The sequence below is a fragment of the Sus scrofa genome, chromosome 6 (genome assembly GCF_000003025.6).
Source record: "Sus scrofa isolate TJ Tabasco breed Duroc chromosome 6, Sscrofa11.1, whole genome shotgun sequence".
NCBI classification, from domain to species: domain Eukaryota; kingdom Metazoa; phylum Chordata; class Mammalia; order Artiodactyla; family Suidae; genus Sus; species Sus scrofa.
Window position 1 is genome coordinate 160,330,692 of NC_010448.4, and position 17,182 is coordinate 160,347,873.

At 36.1% G+C, this 17,182-nt stretch overlaps 1 protein-coding gene across 2 annotated transcripts in view; it reads left to right on the forward strand.

Annotated features, from left to right (window-relative positions):
- NRDC (nardilysin convertase) overlaps window positions 1-17,182 on the forward strand; it is an 89,411-nt gene that overhangs the window by 31,591 nt on the left and 40,638 nt on the right. The window contains exons 2-7 of one of the 2 annotated variants that reach the window (XM_003482082.4): window positions 1,158-1,485; window positions 4,283-4,416; window positions 5,430-5,499; window positions 5,659-5,740; window positions 7,097-7,250; window positions 10,541-10,614. In XM_003482082.4, the coding sequence (XP_003482130.1) occupies window positions 1,158-1,485; window positions 4,283-4,416; window positions 5,430-5,499; window positions 5,659-5,740; window positions 7,097-7,250; window positions 10,541-10,614 (842 nt within the window). The remainder of the gene's footprint in view (window positions 1-1,157; window positions 1,486-4,282; window positions 4,417-5,429; window positions 5,500-5,658; window positions 5,741-7,096; window positions 7,251-10,540; window positions 10,615-17,182) is intronic. The other variant, XM_003127978.6, reaches the window with a different exon arrangement.

Genomic DNA, 17,182 nt, shown 5'->3' on the forward strand with positions numbered 1-17,182 from the left:
CAATGCTCAAGTTAATTGCACCCTATCTCAGAGAGGCCTTCCCTGACAGCTTCCTTCTTTCTGACTTTCTGTGTTTATGTCTTCTGCTCTGTATTATACTGGCTTTCTTGTATTGAGTGCCTGAGGATGAGGAATGTGGTTTTATCCTTTTTACCTTTGATACACTAAAGGCTGCTAAGTAAATGCTTATTGACTAACACATCAAAGAATGAGTATAAATACAAGAAGTTTGTAGTAGGTACCCAGCCATCATACTGCCAGAACGGTTTTACTAATTAGGATAATCATCTTCCTGCAGGGCTACCAGTCTGTGGGATATGCTTTCTTAGAGATGTAGTCATTTTCTTAGTCTGTAAAAGCAGTTTTGGGGAGTTCCGCAGTCCTCTAGTGGTTAGGAGTTGGCAGTTTCATCACTGTGGCTACAGTTCAATCACTGGTCTGTGAACTGAGATCTGCATTGAGCCACTGCACATTGCAGCCAATAAGTAAGTAAGTAAATAAATAAATAAAAGCAGCTTTGGAGACTGGTATAAAATGTCAAATACATTGTACTAGAAGAGACTGACAAAAATCATCATAAAAATAAGATTGGCAGAGTTTAAATATGATGAGATTTTGTTCTAATATTTAAGCTGATATGACTGCTCTATGTATTGAACAATATGCTTCTTTTAGGTTAAGTCTTCTGGTATGGTAGAATGTTTATTAAGTGCTTACAAATAAAAAGTAATGGAGGCTGAGTGGTAGGTTTGTTGGTTATGTTTAACTTCTAAAATACAGTTTTTGCATAGGTAAATATATTTTCATAGTTTAGAATTAAAAATACAGAGTATATTCCCTGTGTATAGAAGATACAAACAGGAAAGTGTCTCTCTCATCTTTCTCTGTAGATATTGAAACTGACAAGCTTTTGAAGTTCTCTTCCCTAGGGTCAGCCAGTTTTTATTAGTTTAAAAATAGTGTTGGTTGTGTATGTGTGTATATTTGGATTTTTTAAAAAGTTGTATGGTAGTTGATTTACAAGGTTGTGGTGATTTCTGCTGTACAATAAGTCAGGATTTTTTTTTTTTTTAATTCTGCTATGCTGATCACTTGTGTTGGTGTAGTATAATGAATAGTTGACAAACCAGAACAACATGTGTTTTGTTTTGTTTTAGATACATCAAATTACGAAATGGTTTGCAGGCACTTTTGATTTCAGACCTAAGTAATATGGAAGGCAAAATGGGTGATGCAACAGATGATGAAGAGGAAGAAGAGGAGGAAGAAGAAGATGACAATGACGACGACGACGATGATGATGATGATGAAGATTCTGGAGCAGAAATAGAGGATGATGATGAAGAGGGTTTTGATGACGAAGATGAGTTTGATGATGATGATGATGATGAACATGATGATGATGATGATCTGGATACTGAGGATAATGAATTGGAAGAATTAGAAGAGCGGGCAGAAGCTAGAAAGAAAACCACCGAAAAACAGGTGTGAATCATGTCTACTATATCTTTTTCTAATCTAGGAATCCTTGGGATAAGTTGTAAGCTTATATTTTAACTCTTAATGGCAAAAAGGAAGTATATATCTATCTTTTGGTCTTCATTAAGGGTATTCTTTATAAAGATTACATTTTAAAAAACATTTTTTTCTCTAATTATAGAAGTGATAAATGCTTATTATAGAAACTAATAAAAAATAAACAGAGATTTAAAAATCGCCCATAACCCTAACTCTCAGAGATAATCACTTGTAGTGTTTGAATTTATGTTTATTTGTATACATTATATGTTTCATAAACAAATGCCTGGAGGCAAGGATCTGCATAATCCTTAGCCTAGGATAGAGGAATGAGAGGGTGTATTAAGATGCTGGAAAAAGCGGAAAAAAAAGAACAAGGCTAGTGTAGAATCCTCATCTAGGCCTTTGGGTCTAAGAGTCCTTTTATATGGGTAATTTCTATCTAGATAATTGAATGTGATTTATCTCTTTTTTATGGGAAAGCACCAAGGTCTGAATAAATAATAAGTAAATTGGAAGAATTGAAATTAAAATGGAGAGTTGAGCTTAGTGAAGTATATAATAACAGTTTATAAATAGATAAATAGGCTTGAAAGAAGTATTTTCTTTGAAAAAATGGATATTTTTTGAAAAAATGCCATTTTGCATAAGGAAGTACCAACATTGGTGGATGCTATTCTGGAGCCATTGTCGTGGAATTGATCAGTAAATGTTTGTTAATGTTAGGACCTTGAATTTGATAATATATTCAACATGGTACAGTCCTTAAAAAAATGAATTTAAGTCCAGATTACTACCACTAAAATCTAAATGGCAAATGTATAATGCCATAAAGTCAGCTCTCAAAGTGTGAAGATGTGAGATATAAGTAGTAGATAAATCTCAGATAAATCCTTTGTTAGGTACTCTTCCTGGAAAAAATTATTTTTTTGAAGAAAGTTGTCCCAGTTCTTTCGCTGAATTGTTGTGGGGATTGAGTCATGTTTTAAAGAAGCGATTTGCATAAGCAATGAGATCCTGCTGTATAGCACAGGGAACTATAATCACTTGTGATGGAACATGATGGAGGATTATGTGAGAAAAAGAATGAATATATACACTGAGGTTGTGGGTTTGATCCCTGGCCTTGCTCAGTGGGTTAAGATTCTGGCATTGCCATGAGCTGTGGTGTAGGTCACAGACGTGGCTGGGATCTGGCATTTCTGTGTCTGTGGCGTAGGCCAGTAGCTGTAGCTCCAGTTCAACCCCTAGCCTGGGAACCTCCATATGCCATAGGTGCGGCCCTAAAAAAAGCAAAATAATAATAATAATAAATAAATAAAGATGCTCTTTGCAGAAGTTCCCTTGTGGCACCCTGGCTGAGATTGGGCATTGCCGTGGCTGTGGCACAGGCTACAACTGCAGCTTGTGTTCGCTTCCTGGTCCAGGAACTTATACATGCTGTAGGTGCAGCCAAAAACAAAACAAAACAAAACATCCCTACAAACTTTGGGAAAAAAATGTATATATGTGCTGCTTGATAGTCTATACTAAAGTCTTCATAAATAAATCAAGAATTAGTAAATCCAGTTTTAATTTAAAATAGATCTCATAATTCCAAATAGAGTGGTACTAGAAGGGAAGAAATGATAAAAGTCAGAGTGGAAAGAACATTGACAGTCTGGAAACCTGAATTCTGATTCTGACTCTGTCCCTATCTTTCTGAATGATCTTGGCCTTTTCATTTTCTTGGTTTTTTTCCTCATTTCTAAAACAAGGGAATTAGATTACACACATTTCGAAGTCCATTTTAGCTCCAAGACTTAAAACTGTGTTATAACTTTATAACTGAATATTCTTTGTCTGTGGGTTGTCTGTCTGTTAGTAGCTTTTCCTGTGCTTTGGACTTGTTTATATCTTCTCTCAACTGATAAGCAAAACTCTAGGGTTAAATTAAAAGTTGTTTTGCCAGCCAATTTTATTGTCAATATATAATATCTTAGATTTATAGAGCGATTGTGAGCTCCTTTGACAAATGAAGTTGTGAATCTATTATTTGGGGTACCCCTTTTTATTTTGCTTAAGTACATCAAACTCTAAATGTTTACCTCTTCTAGGAGCAGCAAACTCAGATTCTAGTGATCATTTAAAAACTGGCTTAGATGCAGCCTTTCTTTTCTGAGAACTCAGTATATTTCCTCATATGATATTGATAGCTAATTTTCTGGATATTAGAAAGGAATGGAAGAACCTAATGTAGTTTGAAGAGGAGATCGAGTTGTTTTGTTTCAGGTGCAGTGTGTACACTAGTGAAAGGAAAGACCCCATGATCGTAATGATGGAAATGATTATATTCACTGAATGAATAAATACTTGCAAAAGGGAAATAAAGTAGATAGTTTAGATAAAGAGGTGGCTTAAGCTGTAGGATTTTGAGTGGTTTTATGATTTTTTTTATTTGGAAATTGTGAACTGTATTTAAGATAAATACAAGAATTTATAAGGGAAGTGGGAAGAAAAATTTTTGAGGTTTTTGGAAAGTATTTATGTAATTAAGAAGTTAACTACTCTTTTAAGTCATCATTTTTATCTCCCTCCGTTTTCTTCCTTCTAAAATAAAGTTCTTGATCTGAAAGTTTTGATAAATTAACAAGATTAAATTTTAAGTATGATGTATGTTGAATTATGATTCATTCAGGGCTTTCTTAAATCATTTCTCAAGTATGAATATCTCAAGTATGAATTTCTTGGGTAGATAATTCTCAAGTATAAATTTCTTTTCTAGCAATTGCAGAGCCTGTTTTTGCTGTGGTCAAAGCTGACTGATAGACTGTGGTTTAAGTCAACTTATACAAAAATGTCTTCAACCCTGCTGGTCGAGACAAGAAATCTTTATGGGGTAGTTGGAGCTGAAAGCAGGTTAGGCATCTATTAAACATCACAGAACAGGTTAGACTGTGGTTTGAAGAAGTGGCTATTCCCTCATGTTTTAACTGAGTTTATGTGCCTGAGTCTTCAAAATAGGATAAGCGAGGCTGTTTGGTTCTTCCAAAAACATACTCTTTTTTTCCCCCTGGCACATGGTTAGACTTTAAATCAGGTGCACACTGTTATTTAAAAGCCCTGAGACAGCATAACCATTTATCAAAAACTATGTCAGAGTTCCCTTGTAGCTAAGGATCTGGTGTTGTCACTGTAGTGGCTTGGGTTACTGCTGTGGCACAGGTTTCATCCCTAGCCTGGGAACTTCCATATGCTGTGAACTTGGCCAAACAAACTGAAAGTCTGTGTCATCAAATGTGTTAGCCTTTTAAAATTGACATTTGTAAAATTTGGGAAAGTTAATCAACTTTCTATCCTCAAAGGATTCAAATTGACTATTTTTGTCTCCTTTTTTGTGTCCTTTAACTTACAATGGTAATAATAGTATGCCCTGATCATTTTAAATGCAGAATTTGGTGTACCTCCTAACCATCTATTTTGTCGGAAGCTGACTTTCCCAAGGTATTGGGAAACTATCAACAAATAAGTAATATATCCCATTTATTTTCAATAAGAAGTGAAGAACTAAAAAGCCTCTTTAAAGTTTAGTTTTTTAAATAGTTACAATTTTTCTTTTTTAATCATTTATCATCTTTGTTAGATGTTTTCCTAACTTGTTATTTTATGCCGTTTTAATAAAAACAAGATTTCCTGAGTTACTTGTTGAGAATTTTCCCGTCTAGTAACTGAATTCTGAACACAGAGCCTTTCGTTGCTTAGGGATCTTTAGAGAGCATCTACTCAGATATATTACTTCTGCAGATTTCCAAAATCTGATAAATCAGGAAACAGACTTGGTTCAGAACTCTGAAATGCTGACATGGAATGATACTTGCGTGGGCCGGTCAGTCCCCCTTTGCTTTTCTGTCTGTTTCTGCTTTTTCCCTTAGGTCTGTACCTGTTCAGCATTTGGCAGGATGGCGAGAGGAGGAGCAGCAGGGTGAAACTGACACAGTTCTGGTGAGTTTCACTTTGCTGCTCCTCCTGATTCTCAGGGAAAGAATTTTGTTACCTTCTATTGGAAAACATCCACCACCTCCAAGTGAATCCTTAAGCTGCGATGACAATATTATTCCTTTAGGATTGACTCACTATTTGTATGTGTTCTACTCACTCCAGTCTGCAGCGGCTCTTTGTGTTGGAGTTGGGAGTTTTGCTGATCCGGATGACCTGCCAGGGCTGGCACACTTTTTGGAGCACAGTAAGATCTTTGTAAAATATCATTCCTGGGTGTGTTTTTTCCTCTAAATTTGTATGGATTATTTCAAAGATAAGTAACTGGTTTAGTAGAATTATGATGTGTTTAATCTGAGAAAAGCTGGGGAGTTCCCATTGTGGCACATCGGAAACGAATCCGACTAGGAACCATGAGGTTGCGGGTTTGATCCCTGGCCTTGCTTGGTGGGTTAAGGATCCAGCGTTGCCGTGAGCTGTGGTGTAGGTCACAGACGTGGCTCGGATCTGGCGTTGTTGTCGCTGTGATGTAGGCCAGCAGCTACAGCTCTGATTTGACCCCTAGCCTGGGAACCTCCATGTGCACGGGTGTGGCCCTAAAAAGACAAAAGGGAAAAAAAAGAGCAAAGCTTAGAAAAAAATCTTTATGAATAGTCATAGGGGAGGACTTAATTTTAATCTCCTTGAGTGTACTTGTTTAAGGATTGGAGTGAAACCACTTAAAAAACTATTTTAAAATGGTAGGTTTTATTATTCACGTATGTTAAAGCCAACAAATCAGGAGAAAATTGCTAATCTCTAGGTTTAGGCTGTAGCCTTGGGAAGGGGGGGCAGTCTTTTCCAGGATTGGCAAAGCCTCAAGATGTCAAAGCATCAGAAATACAGAAAATAAAAAGGCATGATTAATATCAAAACAAAGCAAAATCTTCAGTTTAATTATGAATGTTCCTAAGTAAAACCTATATGGATGCACAGTTAGAAATCCTTAAATCTTGAATTATTCCTTTTTTGGTATCCTGATTTTCTAAGCTCTTTGAGGATAAACTTCTCAACCTTATGAGTTTTTAATAGCAGAAATCATATATATATATATGTTTACATTTTAACCTTTTTTATAAATTGTGTATTTCTTTCATTAAAAATAAAATATTTTTTGAGTATAAAAGTAATATAATTTTATGGAAAATTACAAAAACAGAAGTGTAATGGAGCAAGTAAGTATAAACCAGGGAATTCCCGTTGTGGCCCAGCAGGTTAAGAACCTGACAAGTATCCATGCAGATGCAGGTTTGATCCTTGGCCTTGCTCAGTGGGTTAAGGATCCAGCATTGCTGCAAGCTGAGGCATAGGTCACAGACGCAGCTTGGATCTGGCATTGCTGTGGCTGTGGCGTAGGCTGGCAGCTGCACCTCTTATTCAACCCCATATGCTGCAGGTGTGGCCTTAGGGAGAGAGAAAGTAAGTATTGTCCAGATGTAACCATTGTTCATGTGTTGGCATATATTCTTCCTTTTTTTTTTTGCATTTGTTGAAATTTCGTCTTTTTAAATAAAAGCATTGTCTCTATCTTTGTGTTCTGTGACTTTGTGTTCTTTCCACTTAGTGGTGTTCATGGGTAGCTTGAAATATCCGGATGAGAATGGGTTTGATGCCTTCTTGAAGAAACATGGAGGTAGTGATAATGCGTCTACTGATTGTGAACGTACAGTCTTTCAGTTTGATGTCCAGAGGAAGTACTTCAAAGAAGCCCTGGATAGGTAACTAACTCAAAATGTAATTTTATTTTGATTATCTAATGCTACCTTATAATTAGAGGCTTTTTCTTATAGAGGTTCTCTGATTCTGTAGAATTGTCACAATGCTTTATTTGGAGACAAGAACAAACTATAAATACACCTTGGCACTTGTTCTATAATATTTAGTCTCTGTATTAAAATTAAACTGAAGCCCCCCCCCCCTTTTTTTTTTTTTTTTTTGTCTTTTTGCCATTTCTTGGGCCGCTCCCGTGGCATATGGAAGTTCCCAGGCTAGGGGTCTAATCGGAGCTGATACACCAGGGCCACAGCAACGCTGGATCCAAGCCGCGTCTGCAACCTACACCACAGCTCACGGCAACGCCAGATCATTACCCACTGAGCAAGGGCAGGGATTGAACCCGCAACCTCATGGTTCCTAGTCGGATTTGTTAACCACTGCACCACGATGGGAACTCCCTGAAGCCCTTTTAAACACCTTTTGAGTATTATAAATATTGTAGTCTCTAGTGACTCATAATTGCAGTTGTTGTTTTTTTTTATAATTTTGTAGAAAATGTGGAAAATCAGAGAAGAAAAAAGAGATAAGATTGCTCCCAATTTTCTAATCTAGGGTTAACCATGATTGATATTTTGGAATATAGCCATCTATATTTGTAATATATATGGGATAAGCTTGTTTGTATCTTTCATATTTTTAACAAGATATGTATTTTTTATGTATGATTTTATATAATCTATAAAATATGATCTTAACTGATTATATATGATTCATATTATATAGAAGTACCATAATCTGTTTAGCCAGTCACATATTACTGGACCGTTGAATTATTTCCAGTTTTCTAGTAATAGATTAGTGATAACTCTACTAATCTTTGTGTATATCCTTAACTATTTCTTTTAGTTAAGTTCTAAGGATGAAATTGCTGGGTATATTTGCATGAATGTCTTAAAGCCTTTTTTTTAAAGCTTTTGGTACTGCAAAATTGTCTTCTAGAAAGTTTATGTCAGTGCATTAATAGAACTTTGATATCACACGGTTGTAGACCAAAGCCTATACTAGAAAAAAGGAGTCGCTTTATACCAAATTCTAGATAAATGTAAGATTGAAATATGAAAAAGAAAAATCTTGGAGTTCTCTTGTGGCGCAGTGGGTTATGGATCTGATATCGTCACTGCAACAGCATGGGTTGCTGCTGTGGTGTGAGTTTAATTCCTGGCGCCGGAACTTCCACATGCTGTGGGCATGGCAAAAAAAAAGGAAAGAAAAATACTAACTTTGACCAGTATACTATAAGTCCTGAGGGCAGAGGTTTTGGTCCATTTTTTTTATTGATATATCTCCCATATCAAAAATTTGGCAGCTACTTGGTATTTCTTGAATGAATTAATAGAAAAACACCCCATAAAGTAAAAACACAGTGGCAAAAAAATTCTCAAAACATGACAAAAGTCCAGTTTTCTTAAAGAAATCATCTTATCCCTTAAGAGAGTAATTTAACCCTGAGAAATCTTTCAGGTAAATTCCTTTAAGTTGAAAGCATATGCCATTATTTTCAAGAATAAATATTTATGTGTTTTTTGTTTCTTTTTTTTTTTTTTTTTACCTTCATCCTCATAGATACTAGTCAGATTCGGCTCCACTGTGCCACAACAGGAACTCCCTGTTTGTTTTTGAAAACTCAATGAATTTTATAATATTTGTAGTTGTACAACCATCATCATAATCCAATTTTACAACATTTCCATCCCAAACCTCCAGCCTATCCCTCACTACCCCAACCTGTCTCTTTCGGTAACCATAAGTTTTTCAAAGTCTTTGAGTCGTTTTCTGTTCTGCAAAGAAGTTCATTGTATCCTTTTTTAAGACTTGACATGTAAGTGATAGCATATAATGCTTGTTTCTGACTGACTAACTTCATTTAGCATGATAATTTCTAGATCCATCATTGTTGCTGCAAATGCCATTATTTAGTTCCTTTTTATGGCTAATGCTGCATTATGTACGTCACTCATCTTCTTAATCTATTCATCGGTCCGTGGACATTTAGGTTGTTTCCATGACTTTTGGGAATAATGCTGCTATGAACACAGAGATGCATGTATCTTTTTGTATTGTAGTTTTGTCCGAATATATGCCCAGGAGTGGACTTGCTGGATCAAATAGTAGTTCTACATTTAGTTTTCTGAGAAACCTCCATACCATTTTCCATAGTGGTTGTACCAATTTACATTCCCACCAGCAGTGTAGGAGAGTTCCTTTATTCCCACACCCTCTCCAGCATTTATTGTTTATAGACTTTTTGATGATGGCCATTCTGGCTGGTGTAAGGTGATACCTCATAGTAGTTTTGATTTGCCTTTCTCTAATAACGAGTGATGTTGAACATCTTTTCATGTGTCTTTTGGCCATGTGTATGTTGTCTTGGGAGAATTGCTTTTTTAGATCTTCTGCCCATTCTTTGATGGGGTTGCTTGTTTATTTTTTAGAGCTGCACCCATAGCATATGGAAGTTCCCAGGCTAGGGGTCAAATTGGAGCTGTAGCCAATGGCCTACACACAGCCACAGCCACAGCCACAGCCATGCCAGATCCGAGCCATGTCTGTGACCTACACCACAGCTCAAGGCAATGCCGGATCCGTAACCCACTGAGTGAGGCCAGGGATTGAACCCGCAACCTCATGAAATTACGACAGTATTCATGATACTAACTCTGAGGCTAATGTGGGTGCTGGGTCCTTGCTGACAGTGGTCTTTCTTTTTTGCTTTTTAGGTCCACATCTGTGGCATATGGAAGTTCCCAGGCTAGGGGTCAGATCAGGGCTACAGCTGCCGACCTACGCCACAGCCATAGCAATGTGGGATCTGAGCCAAGTCTGTGACCTACACCACAACTCACAGCAACATCAGATCTTTAACTCACTGAGTGAGGCCAGGGAGTGAACCTGAATCCTCATGGATCCTAGTTGTGTTCTTTACTGATGAGCCACAACAGGAACTCCTTTTTTCTTTTTCTTTCTTTCTTTTTCTTGCTCTGAGTGCGGGCCATTTAGGTGTTTACTTTATAGTCTGTCCCTTTACTTTTCTGTATGGTGTCATATTTTATAATAGAGAAAAGGTAGTTTATAGACTTTAAAATCTAGAAATGCAGTGTATTTTTATGTTTTACATACACATGATTATGAACTAAATCTTCAACTAAGTAAAACTAATTAAAAAAATAGATGTTGACTGATGAAAAGCTTTTACTGAATAGTTTTTGTGTTTTTTTGTTTTTTTGTTTTTCAGATGGGCCCAGTTCTTCATCCATCCACTAATGATCAGAGATGCAATTGACAGAGAAGTTGAGGCTGTTGATAGTGGTAAGTGCTTTCTGTTTTACTACTTTTTCCTTCATTGATCCAGTTATTTAACACATTTATCATTCTTTATCACTCTTTATATCATATAGGTCTAAATTGAAATAGATACTTCATGTTTATTCCTGAAGCTATTAAATATCTAATTCAGTATATATTTGAAATAAATCAAAGGATGGTAGATTTTTTTATTTTTCAGCCTCTGTTTTTTGATGGTTTTACCACAGTGAGTGACCTTTTGCAGGATAAGAGCCTAATTCTTAAAGCTTATACTGGCTGTTAAAACTAAAAATTCACATACTCTTTTTGCATGAAGAGACATTTTCTGTGAGGTTCTATTTTAAGCACTATCCTGGTATTTAAATAGCTTATCCTTTGTTACCTTTGTGTGTCAGTGCTTTGTGGTTTGAATATCTATAGTTCCAAAAACAACTGTGATGTATATGTGGATGAAGAAACTAAACTGAGCAGGAAATGCATTTAATTTTACATTTTGATAGTTTTTCTTTGTGATTTAAAGAATGAAGACCATAAAGCTATATGTCCACATAGGGTGAGGATTCGTTATAGAGCTGTACTATAAATATTCCTTAATTACAGAGTACCACTAAATAGCACCACTGCACATTAACACTGTTCTTTATTTTAGCATTAGAAACATGTAATAGTAGACTTGGTGGGGAGGTACTTCCAGTTCATATAGATTGAGTTTGGCTTGCAACAACTGAAGAGGCCAGGCCTCTCTGCGTACTAGTTCCTCCTTTTGTAACATTTCCCCCCGTGGTTTGATTGAGTATCTAGTTTTGGTAATCATTTATTGCACTCACTAGACTGAGTAAACTTCCGATGGCTGGAGAGAACTATGTCTTGAGTCAGCAAATTGTGTTTCACTTATAGAAATGTCACTAACTTGTGGCCCTCAATTTATTTGTAAAAGAGGGTGGGATGGAGTTAGATGCCTCCTAGCTCTAGTAGCTACTTAGAATCAAGAATTTATTTTCTTCATTTTTGTTACTTGCTTTCTCTCCCATAGTGTCTGTTTTTTCATAGACTTAAGTAATTATTTGTTGAGTGCTTGAAAAACCAAAATAACTAAGGAAAACTTGGAGTTCCCATTGTGGCTCAGTGGTAACAAACCTGACTAGTATCCATGTGGGTTCGATCCCTGGCCCCACTCAGTTGGTTAAGAATCTGGCATTGCTGTGAGCTGTGGTGTAGGTCGCAGGTGCAGCAGCAGCTGCAGCTCTGATTCAACCTCTAGCCTGGGAACTTCCTTATGCTGTGGATTCGGCCCTAAAAAGACAAAAAACAAAACAAGCAAATACCCCGCCCAACCCCTGCCAAAACTGAAGAACACTAAGTGCCTTAAAACCTTCCCTACTTTTTGGGACCTAGGAAGTATACTGTGTCTTTAATTCTTTCAAGTCTAATTCTATTTTATAAGTTTAATTCAGAATGTATTTCGTTATAGTTTAAATATTATGAAGAAATATATATACACACATATATATGTGATATATGACATGTATACACGTACGTAAAGTATTTTTGGTTTCAAATGAACTTAAGCTAAAAGCTGTTTGTTTTTTGTTTGTTTTTGATGATAGGAGACCTAAATTGCAATTTGTGATCTGATACAAATAGCTAGGTATATATCATTAGTTACCTAACCTAAATATGAAGGATTTACTTGAGACTAAGGATATGGAAGAGGTCTTTATATTTTTACACATTGATAGATGTTGGTATTTATTGTGAACACAGCATAAATTTATCTTGGCTAAGACCACAACATATTTAATAGTTTTATATGTTAACACATATAATATGAAGACCATCAAGAGGTAATAGCTCTTGGCCAGGTCTAAGTTAGTATTATATTCACTCATCTTAGCTTTTCTTTTTCCAGAATTAGTATCTGCAAATAATAAATGAGATCCATTAACCAGTTTTGAAAACTCAATAATCAGATGTTATTTTCTTTTATTCAGATGTGATAGTCTTTATTCTATCATTCTCATCTCATTCCCATATTTTTAGTTGCCTGCACCCTTGGATGGCCTATTCAGTGTAAGAGGAGTTAAAAGGAAATTCAACTAGTAGATTCTATCCTAGTAGATTCATCTTTTTCCTTTTCCTTTATTTTTCTCCATCTGCTTATGGAAGAGATTCTTTTGTGAGTTTGTATTTATTACCTTGTTTTACCTTCATTACTTTATCACCATGCCCTGCATTGATGATCTATTTGTGTCCTAATCTTTCAATGGAATGGTTATACACATAAATGTATAAGCATTTATTTGCACAGTACAGGTAGGTCCGTTCATTATAGTTTTCTTGAATATATTTAATAACAAGCTTATACATCTCCACAGGTAGGTTTTAAAATTAACAAACTGAAGGATAAAAACCATATGATCCTCTCAATAGATGCAGAAAAAGCCTTTGACAAAATCCAACACTCATTTCCAATAAAAACCCTTCAGAAAGTGGGCATAACGGGAACCTACCTCAACATAATAAAGGCCATATACGACAAACCCACAGCTAACATCATTCTCAATGGTGAAAAGCTGAAAGAATTCCCACTGAGATCAGGAACAAGACAAGGATGTCCGCTCTTGCCACTACTCTTCAACATAGTTTTGGAAGTCCTAGCCACAGCAATCAGAGAAGTAAAAGAAATAAAAGGAATCCAAATTGGAAAGGAAGAAGTAAAACTATCCCTGTTAGCAGATGACACGATTCTATACCTAGAGAATCTTAAAGATTCTACCAGAAAACTGTTAGAGCTCATCCATGAATTTGGCAAAGTCGCAGGATACAAAATTAATACGCAGAAATCGACGGCATGTCTATACACTAACAATGAAAGATCAGAAAGAGAAATTAGGGAAGCAATCCCGTTTACCATCACATCCAAAAGAATAAAATACCTGTAAGTAAACCTGCCTAAAGAGTCAAAAGACCTGTACTCATAAGCCACTGATGAAAGAAATCAAAGATGACACAAACAGATGGAAAGACATACCATGTTCTTGGACTGGAAGTGTTAATATTATCAAAATGACTATACTACCTAAGGCAGTCTACAGATTCAATGCAATCCCTATCAAATTACCAAGGACATTTTTCACAGAACTCAAACAAAATATTTTAAAGTTTGTTTGGAAGCACAAAAGACCCACAATAGCCAAAGACATCCTGAAAAAGAAAAATGGAGCTGGAGGAATCAGGCTTCTGGACTTCAGACTATACTACAAAGCAACAATCATCAAAACCACATGGTACTGGCACAAAGACAGACATATAGATCAGTGGAACAGGATAGAAAGCCCAGAATTAAACCCACGCATCTACAGCCAGCTAATACGTGACAAAGGAGGCAAGAATATACAATGGAGAAAGGACAGCTTGTTCAATAAGTGGTGCTGGGAAAACTGGACAGCCACGTGGAAAAGAATGAAATTAGAACACTCCCTAACACCATACTCAAAAATAAACTCCAAATGGATTAAAGACCTAGACATGAGGTCAGACACTATCAAACTCTTAGAGGAAATCATAGGCCAAACACTCTCTGACATAAAAGACAGCAGCATCTTCTCAGATCCACCTCTCAGAGTATTGACAACAAAAACAAAAATAAACAAATGGGACCTAATCACACTTAAAAGTTTCTGCACAGCAAAAGAAACCCTAAACAACACAAAAAGACAATGCATGGAATGGGAGAAAATCTTTGCAAGTGAATCAACTGACAAGGGATTAATCTCCAACAAAATTTATAAACAACTTCTGCAGCTCCATACCAAAAAAAAACACAAAAAAACAAACAACCCCATCAAAAAATGGGCAAAAGATCTAAACAGGCAGTTCTCCAAAGAAGACATATGGATGGCCAAAAAACACATGAAAAGATGTTCAACATCACTCATTATTAGAGAAATGCAAATCAAAACCACTCTGAGGTACCACCTTACACCAGCCAGAATGGCCATCATCAAAAAGTCTACAAACAATAAGTGCTGAAGAGGGTGTGGAGAAAAAGGAACCCTATTGCACTGTTGGTGGGATTGTGAATTGGTGCAACCACTGTGGAAAGCAGTATGGAGGTTTCTCAGAAAACTAAACACAGAATTACCATTTGATCCAGCAATCCCACTCCTGGGCATCTATCCAGAGAAAACCGTGACTCGCAAAGACACATGTACTCCAATGTTCATTGCAGCACTCTTTTCAATAGCCAAGACATGGCAACAACCTAAATGTCCATCGACAGAGGAGTGGATTAAGAAGATGTGGTACATATACACAATGGAATATTACTCAGCCATTAAAAGAAATGAAATACCAGCATTTTTTGCAACATGGATGGCCCTAGAAACTATCATGCTGAGTGTAGTCAGCCATACAATGAGACACCAACATCAAATGCTTTCACGACATGTGGAATCTGAAAAAAGGACAGACGGAACTTCTTTGCAGAACAGATGCTGACTCACAGACTTGAAAAACTTGTGGTCTCTGGAGGAGACAGTTTGGGGGATGGGGGGATGTGCTTGGGTTGTGGGATGGAAATCCTGTGAAATTGGATTGTGATGATCATTATACAACTACAGATGTGATAAATTCATTGAGTATAAAAAATGCGGTTAACTTATTGCTAAAAGAAGATCGTAAAGAAAAAAATCATTCTTAATAATTAGGTCTTTATTTTAATAATTGTTCATACTCCTACATAAGCATGTGTAATTGCCTACATAGAGTATTTTGGTAATTGAGGTTGAGGATATGGCTAAAGCCTTTTTTAATATAATCAAGTGGTTGAGTGTGTTTTCTTAAGTGTTCAGTATTTATACTCTCTTTATCTGTTGTGGGGGTTCTAAATCACTTTTTTAAAAAATATATATGTCTACTCCATTAGTTTCCTGTTTGTGCTATAACAAATTGCCGGAAACTCAGTGGCTTAAAATAACAGATTTATTTTCTTAAACTTCTGGAGGTTGAAAGCCTAAAAATATTTCTTCAGGGTTGCATTCCTTTTGGAGTTTCCAAGGGAGAATCTGTTTCCTTGCCTTTTTCACTTCCTAGATATCACCTGCTTTCCTTCTTGGACTTTCCTTGGCTTCTTGCACTATCATAAGAGCCATCTTAAGAATCTTCTTTCCAGAGTTCCCATCGTGGCGCAGCAGAAACGAATCTGACTAGAAACCATGAGTTTGTCGATCCAATCCCTGGCCTCAGTCAGTGCGTTAAGGATCCAGTGTTGCCGTGAGCTGTGGTGTAGGTTGAAGACGCGGCCTGGATCCTGCATTGCTGTGGCCCTGGTGTAGGCCTGGGAACCTCCATATGCTGCGGGTGCGGCCCTCAAAAGACAAAAAGACAAAAAGACAAAAAAAAAAAAAAAAAAAAAAAAAAAGAATCTTCTTTCCTATCTGACCTCTACTTCTGTCTTTACATCTTCTGATTTCGATCCTCTTACCTCCCTCTTTTACATTGGGACCACCCAGATAATTCAGGAGAATCTCCCCTTCTCAAAATACTTAATTTAATAACACTGTGAAATTCCTTGTACCACGTAAGATAACACATTCACAGGTTTTGGAATTAGGATGTGGCCATCTTTGAGGCCATTATTCAGTCCATCACACTTAATAATGGAATTGTTTCTTCTGTGTTACAGCCATATCTTCATATTTTTTACAAAGATTTAAAAAATTAAAGCTATGTATATATTTATTGAAACTTTATTGAAGCTATGTATATATTTTTACAATGTATGTTTTCCAAAGTGTAAAAATTACAAATGCATATATATTTTTTACGGTCTCATCTTCAGTTTAGACTTCATGGGTTATAACTGAAATATTTTATCAAAGATACTTATACTTAATTCTGCTTCTTTCCATCCCTACGGTTACCACTTTAGTTTCTACTCTCTTTACCAAGTAGAGCAGTGATGGCTCCTAATCAGTTTTTTCTATCTACTTTTGCTTCCACATTTACAACTTTATAATGTCACTCTCCTTATTAAACATTTGCAATGCCTTGCCATTATTCCTATGATGATTAATAATAGCTAACATTTATTGAGCACTTATTATCTACTTTATTATGATTATTTATCACCTACGTTATCCTTATTTTGACATACAATGAAACTGAGGCTTAGACGGGCTTTTTCAAAAATTGTTTCTTCCTTTTCTCTTTAGCTTGATATCTTGCCTCTGCTTTGATTCTGAACTTTCTACATCCAGCAGCTAGTATGTAGTTGTTTGGTAAAAGGAATATATCTTATTTAATCCTTTTAAAAATCCTGCGAGCTAGATACTAGTAACTACTTATTAAAGATGTAGAAGTGGAATCAGGAAAGTAAGACACCTCTCTCAAGGTAGTACAGCTTAGTAAATGGCAGAATTTGGATTCTGGCCCAGATATTTCTGACTTCAAAGTGACTATTCTCACTAACACTTAATTACCAACATAGTTGGCTTTAGAGAAAATTTAAACAATATATATGACAAAGTTCTTAGATAGTATTTATTAGCACTTTTGTTAGTAAAACCTG